General features: G+C 37.8%; 1 protein-coding gene across 1 annotated transcript; it reads left to right on the forward strand.

Moving 5' to 3' along the window:
- Nucleotides 1-232: 232 nt before the first annotated feature.
- On the forward strand, nt 233-10,589 carry Smp_134420 (putative mrna turnover protein 4 mrt4; the record flags this gene model as incomplete). The annotated part of the gene is made up of 5 exons (XM_018800146.1): nt 233-264; nt 340-403; nt 437-675; nt 6,098-6,203; nt 10,371-10,589. The coding sequence occupies 5 exons, from the start codon at nt 233-235 to the stop codon at nt 10,587-10,589; spliced, it is 660 nt and encodes a 219-aa protein (XP_018653989.1).

Below are 10,589 nucleotides of genomic sequence, written 5' to 3' on the forward strand. Positions count from 1 at the left end.
GAGGAGACTAGACACTCAAAGAAGCATAGTGGAAAAAGAATATCATAGACCGGGAGGCCTTCTGTCCTTATTACACAAATCTAAAATCTGAATCTGACATCCAAGAGTAAAACTGTCGATTGACAGAAGCGGGTCGATCAAAATGCCGATTTCCAGGCGTGACAAGAAAGGTAAGTTCAGGATGTCCTTTGTATCCAGTTCTTTTCAGTCGAACTTACTCAGGTTCTAAAGCATGCTCCTAAGAAAAAAGAACACATTGCAAAGGTATTAAATTGCTTGTAGTCTTACGTAGCTTTAAGGTTCGTCAATATGTGGATGAATATAGAAGAGTTTATGTAGTGACCCTGCAAAATCCTCGCACCCAAAAAGTTTCCGAAATACGAAAAAGCATGGCGAAAATCAAGTTATTCCTAATTTGTGTGACATACGGTTTAGGCTTTTATTTGGTGTCAACAAGGTGACAACTTTAGCGTTGGGTAAAACTCATGAAGACAGTTATCGACCAAAATTGCACCTTTTATCCAAATATCTAAAAGGACAGTGTGCCCTTCTATTTTCACGATCATCGCCTGCAGAATTACGCGAACAGCTTGATGCGTTCCGGTCGTCAGAATACAGTAGACCAGGTGTAATCGCTGAGCAGACTGTGAGTCTTAAAATTTCTTCATTGACCTAGTACGTAATGCCAGATATCATGTGGCTCTACAATTAAAAAACCTTTTAATTAATTATAGCTCATGGTTGCAGTTTAGTACTTAATTGGTAATGGTAATCCCCATGTCTTCGCTGAAATATTTGTCCTTAAAAATGTACTCTGTTGTTCTTAGAAGTATTGTCTTACAAAGGTTTCCATAGTGAAATTTAGGTGTTCATTTCCATGGTTCCACTGTTATGTTTTGTGTTCTCCAAAGCTATTTCATCTAGTTTTCCAAGAATCTCACTTTGAAAGGGTGTGTTATCTAAGATCTCTACAGAAAGCGCCGTCATTTAGAGTAGATCATTCCACTATTTAAATCATCAGTGGTATTCACTTGACTGACAGACCCGTTGTCGTGATCTACATTTTCTAAGCTTTCGAATTGTAACGTACTTCGTAACTTGGTTGAAAAAATCATAGTATTTCTGGGATGAAATAATTTCATTTAAGCGATAGAGTGCCGTCATAACTGTGGTCTTACTTGTTACTAGGGTGACAATTCAAATCGCTCACTGTTATGTTTTAATAGATGTTCCAGTCTTTTAAAAGTTCCAAGATCGTACACGAAACCGTACATTCACCTGTCTTTTGGATCTTCAGTTCTATAAGACGATGGATGTCGAAGATGGCAATTATGTGCAAACTCATGTGACGAAAAAACTGTTCCGTCAGCTCCTTCGGGCTTCATGCCTATCCAGACGCTACCTAATCTTATTCAAAAGTAACAAAGTAACGGTAGTCAGATGTTAAAAGAGGTAATTTGTCAACTTGCATAATCTAAAGAAGTTAGTGTTCGGTTCGAAATACTATTCTCTTGGGTTAAGATGGCAAGAAATTTATTTTATAACTTTTGTATAGGCCGGTTGCACTCATCTTCTTCGTAGTTATTTAATCGTTGATCACATATAAGTGAAATATCTCGCATATTCCTCTCTGTTGATTCGTACGAATACCATATTCACTTGACTTTCCATCTGCCTCCCATGATTTTAGTAATATTAACTTTCTCACAAAGCTGAACCTCTAATATTATTGTAAAAGTATCTTTATTCACATAGTCCTCTATTCTAGATGTGTATGCTTTTGCAATTCTGCAGTCCTTACCCAGGCTCCTGAACACTTGTCGTGTGACAGCATATATTACAAACTATGCTGTAAACCAATCATACCAGGGTCTAATGTCAAACCGGCCAACTCCAGTTTTTCCACTCAGCCCCAGCGTCTACAAGTAATGCACGAGGTGTAATCCGCTGAGATGACATCTGTAACATGTACGAGTCACTAAAGCCGCTGTTTCAAGATAATATTAACTGGGTTATCTTCACCATACCTAAGCACTCATTGCCAAACCTCAGGATTACTTTTATTTTGTTGCCGACGTGTAGCGACAATTCCTCCGTGACGATGGTCAAACAAAGAAAGTCATCGATCATCTTCAACTCGGAGGCCAGGTTTCATAACTATAGGGCAATGTTCCTCATACCGACGTGTTCCCAACCGAAATTCTCACTGCCAGGCCAGCATCAAAACAGCGCCATGGATGACCCAGATTCCCATATCCCATTTTGGTTTTATGTCACGCCACCGCTAGCACTAAAAACACTCGACATACATGAACTTTCCCACTAATTTAAAAAAAAATTAACCATAGAGTGTAGACAGGTTCCTACCAGTCTTGTAAGAGTACTTTGTATTCGGAAGTAATAGCAATATAATTAGTAGTAGAAAACAGTAAGTATGAATAATATGATTAGAAAAGAAAAATGATTCAAAGAATAAAATGTATAAGCTCTAAATCTAATACAAATCAAAGAGTAAATGCATTTGCACGAATGAGCCATGTTACCTGTTTATAATTAGTATATATGATATTCGTGTGGACCCCAGATAAGTGATCTCTGCTTATTAATATGGTTCAGTCCACTTGTCAATGACTACGCAGACTGGTGTCTCGTTTTGGTTTGTATGACCTTAGCTTCCTTCCAACCGGCTTCTAACCAGCAAATATAAGGTGTCAGGTGGTAATTAAACGTGCGTAAAACATGTTCCAACCACTTCAATCGATGAAGATTCAATGTCTTATCAACAAATCTACCTTCTTTACCCGATACTGCGCGTGTAATCTCATTTCTCGCTCGGTGCTAACAATGTTTATAATTCTTTGGAAAGAGCTATGATCAAAAACTAGTGATTCACGAACACTCTTTATTACCAATGGCCTTGCCACAGTCATAAAGTGAAATAGAAGAGAACTGGTGCATAGTATACTCATCCTTTTGTTGGAAGATAGAAATCTTTTCTACTATACATGCGGAACAATGCAAACGCCAGCCGTACTTACTGAACCCGTGTTGAAATTACGTCACCAGCGCATCAGGGCTAATGAAAACTCCCAAGATGTGTGAAGCGATCAGCACACTCAACTGCTTCATTCCCTATCATCGAAATCTGAACAATATTTCAAACAAATATAATTAAGGACCTTCAGCCTTCACATGTCTTCTATTCTCATATACCACGTGTTATATCAGTTCAGCTTTATTTGTGAATAGTTTTCGTAGGTTTTAATGCCTCCTTTTACTATTGCGCGCATGTTGACTGTCTTTTTGGTCGAATTCTGACCTTATTATTGACTGATCACATCCATATTGGTTGATTTGTTGTACGTTAGTCTTTCTTTTGATCACCAATTTGCTTCAACTCCATGTTTCTAATAATTTTCTGGGATTCTTGAAGTTTCCCGAATTTCACCCCTTTTCCAAATGGATATACGTCCATTGTTACTCATATGTATTGTTATAAGTGATCATATAACATTTTGCCCGACTACTAATCTGTGCTTATATATGGGTAGGCAAAGGAGATGCCCACTTTGTCCAATGTAATCTTTATCTTAGTTGATGCGATTTATTTTGCAAATAATGTTGAATGTCTTCTTTCACTGTTGTCCTTCTGTCTGCGTTAACTGAAATAAAGTGACTGCATTGATTCGTTTATTTTTTGGAAGTAAAACGCATGAACGTGTTTGTACCAGATTACTTTGATGGACGATTGTTGAGATCAAAGAAACCGTGAGGATATTTTATAATGACCGCTTGTTTGAAAGCTAACTTACTTTGTGCTCTAGTTCATACTGCTGTAAATTTCGAAGGCTTGGGTATTTCGAAGACTACTAAAACTGTTTATAATGGTAGATAACTTTGTTAATGACTTCCAAGAATTAGATAAAAATAGTTGTTTTTTGAAAACGAATAGTTTAGATTATGATCTCATGTTGGTTCAGTCATATTTTGACGTAAATCTAAGCTCAATGGAGAAAAACTTGAATGACTTCTCTGAAATCACCTCCAAAACAGTAGATCTAAGCGTATACAGAATAAAATATTGTTTGTTGTGATTCAGATAGTTTTGCTGTATTTTCGTTCTTTTCGGTTGCCAATTTATTTTCTGTCGAAAATACCAGAGATTACCTACTATGATTTAAGGATCAATGTTCATTCCTAGCTAAAATAAGTTTACGTGGTAGTATTGATGGGTTCTTGACCGTTATGAAATAATCACAGGCAACTTATACTCAACATTTGACGAAATGTAGTGTATTTGAATATTCGTTGTTAATTCCTAAACTATGAATGCAATTCAATACATATAATTACTCAGAATTTTTCTTGTGTACATTCTGTCTATTTGCAGGTCTGGATTGCATCTGGTCCGTTGCCCAAATTCTCTCATTCTATGGAGCCTGTTTTACGTCAGTTAGGAATGCCTGTTAAACTAGTCAAGGGTGTTGTTCATTTGGAGAGAGAGTATCTTGTGTGCAGCAGAGGAAATGTTCTTTCACCTGAACAGTGTCGTATTCTAGTAAGTAACGGTTGTGTTTATACAGCTTCACAATATTCATCCGGAACTTTTACAAACAACAAAATAAATTAGTCAGATATCTCACACTAATATTCTTTTTCGACTACTTTCGGTTATCTTTCGCTTATAGGTTTTAATCCATAAACTCTACAATGATTTATACTAATCATTTTGGTTGTAATACCCAGTAAGTACATTTAGCGTAGTACTAAGTTAATTTGATTTTTCACCATAGATATATATTTTTCTTCTCAAAGTAATTAATTCTTTTAACATATTCCATGTATGTAAATTACAATAAAATGTACTTTCTTCAACAGTTTCTTTGTCGTTCACATTTTTCAGATTTTGTATTAAGTATGGTTAGCTAGTACTAGTTTTTAAAAGATTTCACATGCTTTACATCGCTACCATTTAATTTGAGGTTAAAATGGGAGTTTCAGTTGTGCAGGATTTCGTTCAGTAAAATAATCAACAGACATGAAATGCTCTCACATGGCCTCAGGTATACAGCCACTGTCGGGGAAATCCTACTCACTGCCTTCTCGTGGAGAGGGTGTTGTTTACGAAATTAAGAGGACGAAAAGCGAATGTCTGGCACTCTAACCGGGCTGGTGGACATGGCGAGTCCACCTAAGGGAGTTGGAAAACCCTGATTCGAACCAATGGTGCACATGGGCTCCAGGATCCTGAAGGAACAAATGGCGTATGAATCAATCGTTGGTCACCGGCTACCATGGGACTGCATCTCCTCACGATGCTCCACTGCCTTGTAGATCAGACCTTTAGGTCAAAGGCTCCGGGTGTGGCCCCTTAAGAAAACCTCCTGCTTCAGTTTGGGTACCCGGGCAGTATCACAGCCCTCACACAAATCAAATGAGATTTGTGAGGCGCATATTTATCTGGTGCCCCTTTGTACCAATATTTATGTGTTTAAATAAATAAAAAATGAAACAAATTGGGGAGTGGCCTTCTAGAAAAATCGCCTTCGGTTTTGGCCCTCACACAAACCAAATGATGATTATTACTGGAAAAAATTATTCTTGCTTCAACTCGCATTCAGACAAATCCCACTCACAATCATCTGATAACATTCGTTTTTTTATACGACGTCACTTACGTATTCCCCTTTATTCACATTTTGCTTATATTTTTCAATTTATACAGCAGCTCGCCTATGATGAAAACCTTGTCCTACCCAAATGATATCAAGTCACTGACTGGTCGGATGTTGAATGCTAGCACCGACTACAAGCACTGAACAAGTGTTTCAAAAACCAAGTATATCATTTAAACTGGTCTTCTTGAACGTTCGCTTATTAATATGGATCGAACAACATGTAGGGTTGGCTGTGTCTTTAGAAAGTTTCAACGTCGATGTTTGTTGTCTATCCGAGATTCGTACTCAAGACTCTAGTGAAGTACTACAAATTCGCTCTCCATATGTCGCTTCGAAAAGCTAGTTTCACGTGCGTTTATCGGAGGACCTTGTGATATCTTCGTCTTGTTTGCACTTACCGATTGGATCCCTATTAACAGTCGGTTATATGTTACTAAGTTAGAAATCCCTATCAAAGTACGAAGAAATCGATTTGAAAAACGATATCTTTTTGTTATTGCTACCCGGATGCGTTGTACTACAGTAGTGTGGGTCACTTATATCCACACAAGTAGTATATAACGATGGTTGGGGATTGTATGTATTTCAGTAGAAAATCGATAAGGAGAGAGCAGAAACGGGACGCATGAACAATGATAACCGGAGACTATAGACTGATATTTGCAGAAGAAACAGTCAAGATTAAGACAATTGATTGATGGTTTGCAAATTAACTGTTTACTGTATGGCTGTCACATTTTAGTGAGATAGTCTATAATTTTCGTGTCAAATACATTCGATTGTCCCCACTCGTGTTCTGTTCACTACACTACCAGTTAACCGTTCTACAGCTTGTGTCCGATAGGTGTTGTGGTACTAGCCGGATACTTGAATGCTCATGTCTGACGTCTAGGCATAGAGGAGAGTCGTTTGGGTGGCCATTGGGAACTTGTTGGTCGCAGGTCAGATAAAGGTGACCATCTACTGCGATTTCGTTACAGTTTAATTCGGGCTAACACTACCTACTATCACAGTCATCGCCAAAATAATACTTTACGTCCTGCCTCTGCATCTCAAACCTACTTGAACTCAGAGTGATTACGTGACAATCAGCTACTGCTGGCACGGTTGTGCACAAGACTAGCGTTCTTCTTGGAGCACATATCTAGAATCGGATCATATCCGTGTGAGCTTATCTTACTTTTCAGTAGACAACAAATTCATCGTCCTAAATGGGTCGATGTCAGCAAATTGGTTGCAGCTTCTAATGCAACTAAATATCAAACCGAGCTAGGTTTAAAGCTGCTTGTCAGCCCATCAAAAAATACAGGCGAGCATCAGCAGCAATCGCATCACACCATGAAAGTGGCGAGTAAAGTTGCTTGCGGCTTTTTGAAACGTATCAATTTTAAGCACTGGGTTTCTTCAGGCTCCTTACAACTCATTGAAGCCCATCGGTCTACTCCGGGTGACCGTGAGTTTGACCACAAACAAAGACTGTTACGTAATGAAATTGGGCAAAACCTGGGTAAGGACCGAGAAGCCTGGTGGTCGGAGCGTGTTAATAAGTTAGAAGCAGCAACTGCATCTGGTAACTGCCGGAAGCTTTTTCAGTTCATCCGAGTCAGTGACGACTGATCCACCTAAAACGGCAGAAGTCCGCAAGGAGCTCTGACATCTGAAGAGCCACAAATCACCAGGCCCAGATGACTTCCAGTGCTTTTTCGAGATATGTTGGCGACTTTTTAACTGAGGAATTGACTAAGTTGTTCCATTCAAGCAGTGGAGTTAGACAGGGTTGCCCAATCTCACCATTCCTCTCCAACTTTGCTATCGTTGACGTTCTGCAAACAGCTCTGATGGATATAGGCAATGGTGGTGTGGATCTTTTGCCTGGAGAAAGACTTTTCAACCTTGAGTATAAGGATGATATTGTCTTACTTTGTAATGTTACTCAGACCATGTAATGTCCACTTATTCAGTCTGCAATCAATGTCCGCAGAAATGGCGTGCACTTTGTATTTTTTAAGGGCGAAGTAATTTTGCAAGACTAACAGGAGCCTGTTCCTGAAATTACTCTTGGTAGTGAGCAGTTAGAAATAGTTGAAAAGTTCATGCATACGGGTAGCTGTGTAAGTGCTGGTGACGGCGTAACTGACGAGATCCTTTTACGTATAGTGAAAGCCAGAACGACTTATGCTAACCTGGGCTATCTTTTTGACGTTAGTCTGGCTGTAAAAGGTCGAATCTACGGCGTGTTGGTGAAAGTAGTTTTACTCTATGCATGTGAAACCTAACCCCTCCGAGTTGGGGACGTTAAACGACTCTCTGTGTTTGATCATCATTGTCTCCAAAGGATTGCTGACATCCAGTGGCAACACCATGTTAATAATGCAGAGGTTCGGCATCGTGTGTTCGGTCACATACGATAATCCAATTTGAGTCACCATCTTGAAACATCGACTTCTGTGGCTTGGATATGTCCTATGAATGTTGTCCCAGAGAGTTCCACGTCGTGCGTTATTTGCCGACGCCGAGACCGGTTGGAAAACGTGGAGAGGTGGTCAGTGTGTGACATGGTGTACTGGTATGAAAGAAAGCTATATAGGATTGGCTTCTGTTGGACCTTCATGACTCTCTGGTTGGGGTCCTAGAGATGATGCAGCACGGTTGCTAGAGATGTAATCAGACACGGTTCAGAATAAAAGTTAGTGACTATCCTACTGTAATTTCGGTTTGCTATCTGCATAAAAGTGAACGTAACTTCTTTAACCGGAAGAATTTCTGGTTGTATTTCTCCTAACTGGACTGCTTCTCCTATTATTATTATTATTGCTATCATTATTATTGTTGTTGTTCTTATCATTACTACTGTTATTATTATACACTAGTTTCTTTTCATTGTTGTTCTTTTTATTATGCGCACTTTACCCTCTCTGTCTCTTCACAACTTCATTGTTATTGTGTGGCGCATATGTATTTGGTTCCACCATCGTACCAACGTTTATCTTTTTAAATAAATAAGTACATGTTCACATACCTATCGATTATATACCTAAAATGTAAGTGCTAAGTTAGACTACTAACGATCCAGTCACCATCAGTTCGAAATCAAAGAAATAACTTATTTGCAATTTGAAATGAATTTACAGTACGTAAACAAACGATTTCTGGGAAACAGTTGTTAAGAGAACCACAAAGGAAAGCATGACAACTGTATAGATTTGGCTGTCGAACTACTAGGAAGCTACTCTGTATGTTATTTCTTGTGCTGATTTGTTTTATTGATGTCATTTATAAGCTGATTTACTTGGTTTCCGCTAAAATATGAAAACGTTTGTAACATTAGTTTTTGTTGGTTTATAATCATTTCAATTAATTTATTGATAATAGGATCGAATTGAATAAGATTTTGGTAGTACATTGCGCAATTATTGGGATTTTAGGTATTTCCTTAAAACTAGTCTTCCTAAGTAAATTGTTGGTAACAAATCTTTCTAGAGTATCACTGAGATTTGCGAATACTGTGCCTAAACTGAAGGTGGCAAAATGGTGGATACTCAGCTACTTGAGTCTCATCTAATCGAATCAGATTTAGTTATAAAAGGTAACGACATCCGGTTCTCACTTTCGATTCTAAAATGATCTTACTTTTTCGTTGTCTATGCCGGAGACATTTTCTCTTAGAGATACGATTTTCAAAAGACTGCATGTATGCATACCTTAACATCTTTCTCGACATCAGCCTGATGGTGTTGTAGTAGTGTAGTGAACGAGAACACAAGTGAGGACAACCGAATGTATTTTAATACAACATTACAGAATATCTTGGTAAAATCTGAGAGCCATACTGTAAATACCTCATTTGCAAAATGTCCATCAGTTGTCTGAGACTTTGTTGTTCTTTCGTTTCTATACCAATCACTCTCTGTTCTCGTTCTCTTCAATTTTCTCAACCTTCTGCCGCCAAGCATTCCACTTTCGATTAGTGATACGTACTACTTATATCTGTCATCATCAGTAGCACAACACACTAGAACTTAACTTTTCCTCATGTTGATCCGAAAACTACTCAATTACCTGTCTAAACAAACTTGGTATCTATTATGAAGAGTAATTGAATCCATAATTACATTTATCTATTCGAATGTAGTTTAGTGAATCTTGAAATGGATAGACATCTTTGAGAAAGTAAGGTGATGACCGTATGATAACGACAATAAATATATTAGTAGTTGCAACTTAGGTAGGTTTAATTTTCAATACCATGTTTTATTGTCTTGGTAACTAAAAAGAAAACTATTTCAGCACCTCCACTGACTTCGATTTCGAATTGTTGCATAATTCTTTTAACTTTTGGGAAAGAATCTTAGTCTGAAATAACCACTTTGAATTTCATGGTATTGTTTCATAAAATGTCGACTTTTCTCAGCATCTGTAGTAGCTGAACACAGCTGTAGTTTTTATCAAACTTGTCCAACTGTTTTTATCGATACTTATGGGGATTATATGTGTATATCCATCTAAACTGTACAAATTATGACTTGTTTCGTTTTCTGAGAAAATTGTCATTTTTAAAATTACTATTGTTGAGAGATATAGTGTGCAAAGTATACTCTATCCTATTGTTGAGATAGTAGTTTGTAAATTTTTGTATTCGTTTATAAGTTATAATTTTCGAATTATTTTGTATTTCAGAAGTTATTTCAAATTGAAATCTCTGAATTTCGCGTTAGTCTGCTTGCAGTTTGGATAGACGGTGAGGGAGTCGAAGAGTTAGCAGAAAAAGATAGTTGTATGATGCGCACTTCGCTCCATCCTGAAGTTCTTGTTGTTTGTAAACAGTTAGATGATGGTTTATATTACTTTATTCCGCAACCGTATGAAAAGAAAGGCGAATCATTTGTTAACGAAGCTATGGAAGAGGACTAA

The sequence above is a fragment of the Schistosoma mansoni genome, chromosome W (genome assembly GCF_000237925.1).
Source record: "Schistosoma mansoni strain Puerto Rico chromosome W, complete genome".
Lineage (NCBI taxonomy): Eukaryota > Metazoa > Platyhelminthes > Trematoda > Strigeidida > Schistosomatidae > Schistosoma > Schistosoma mansoni.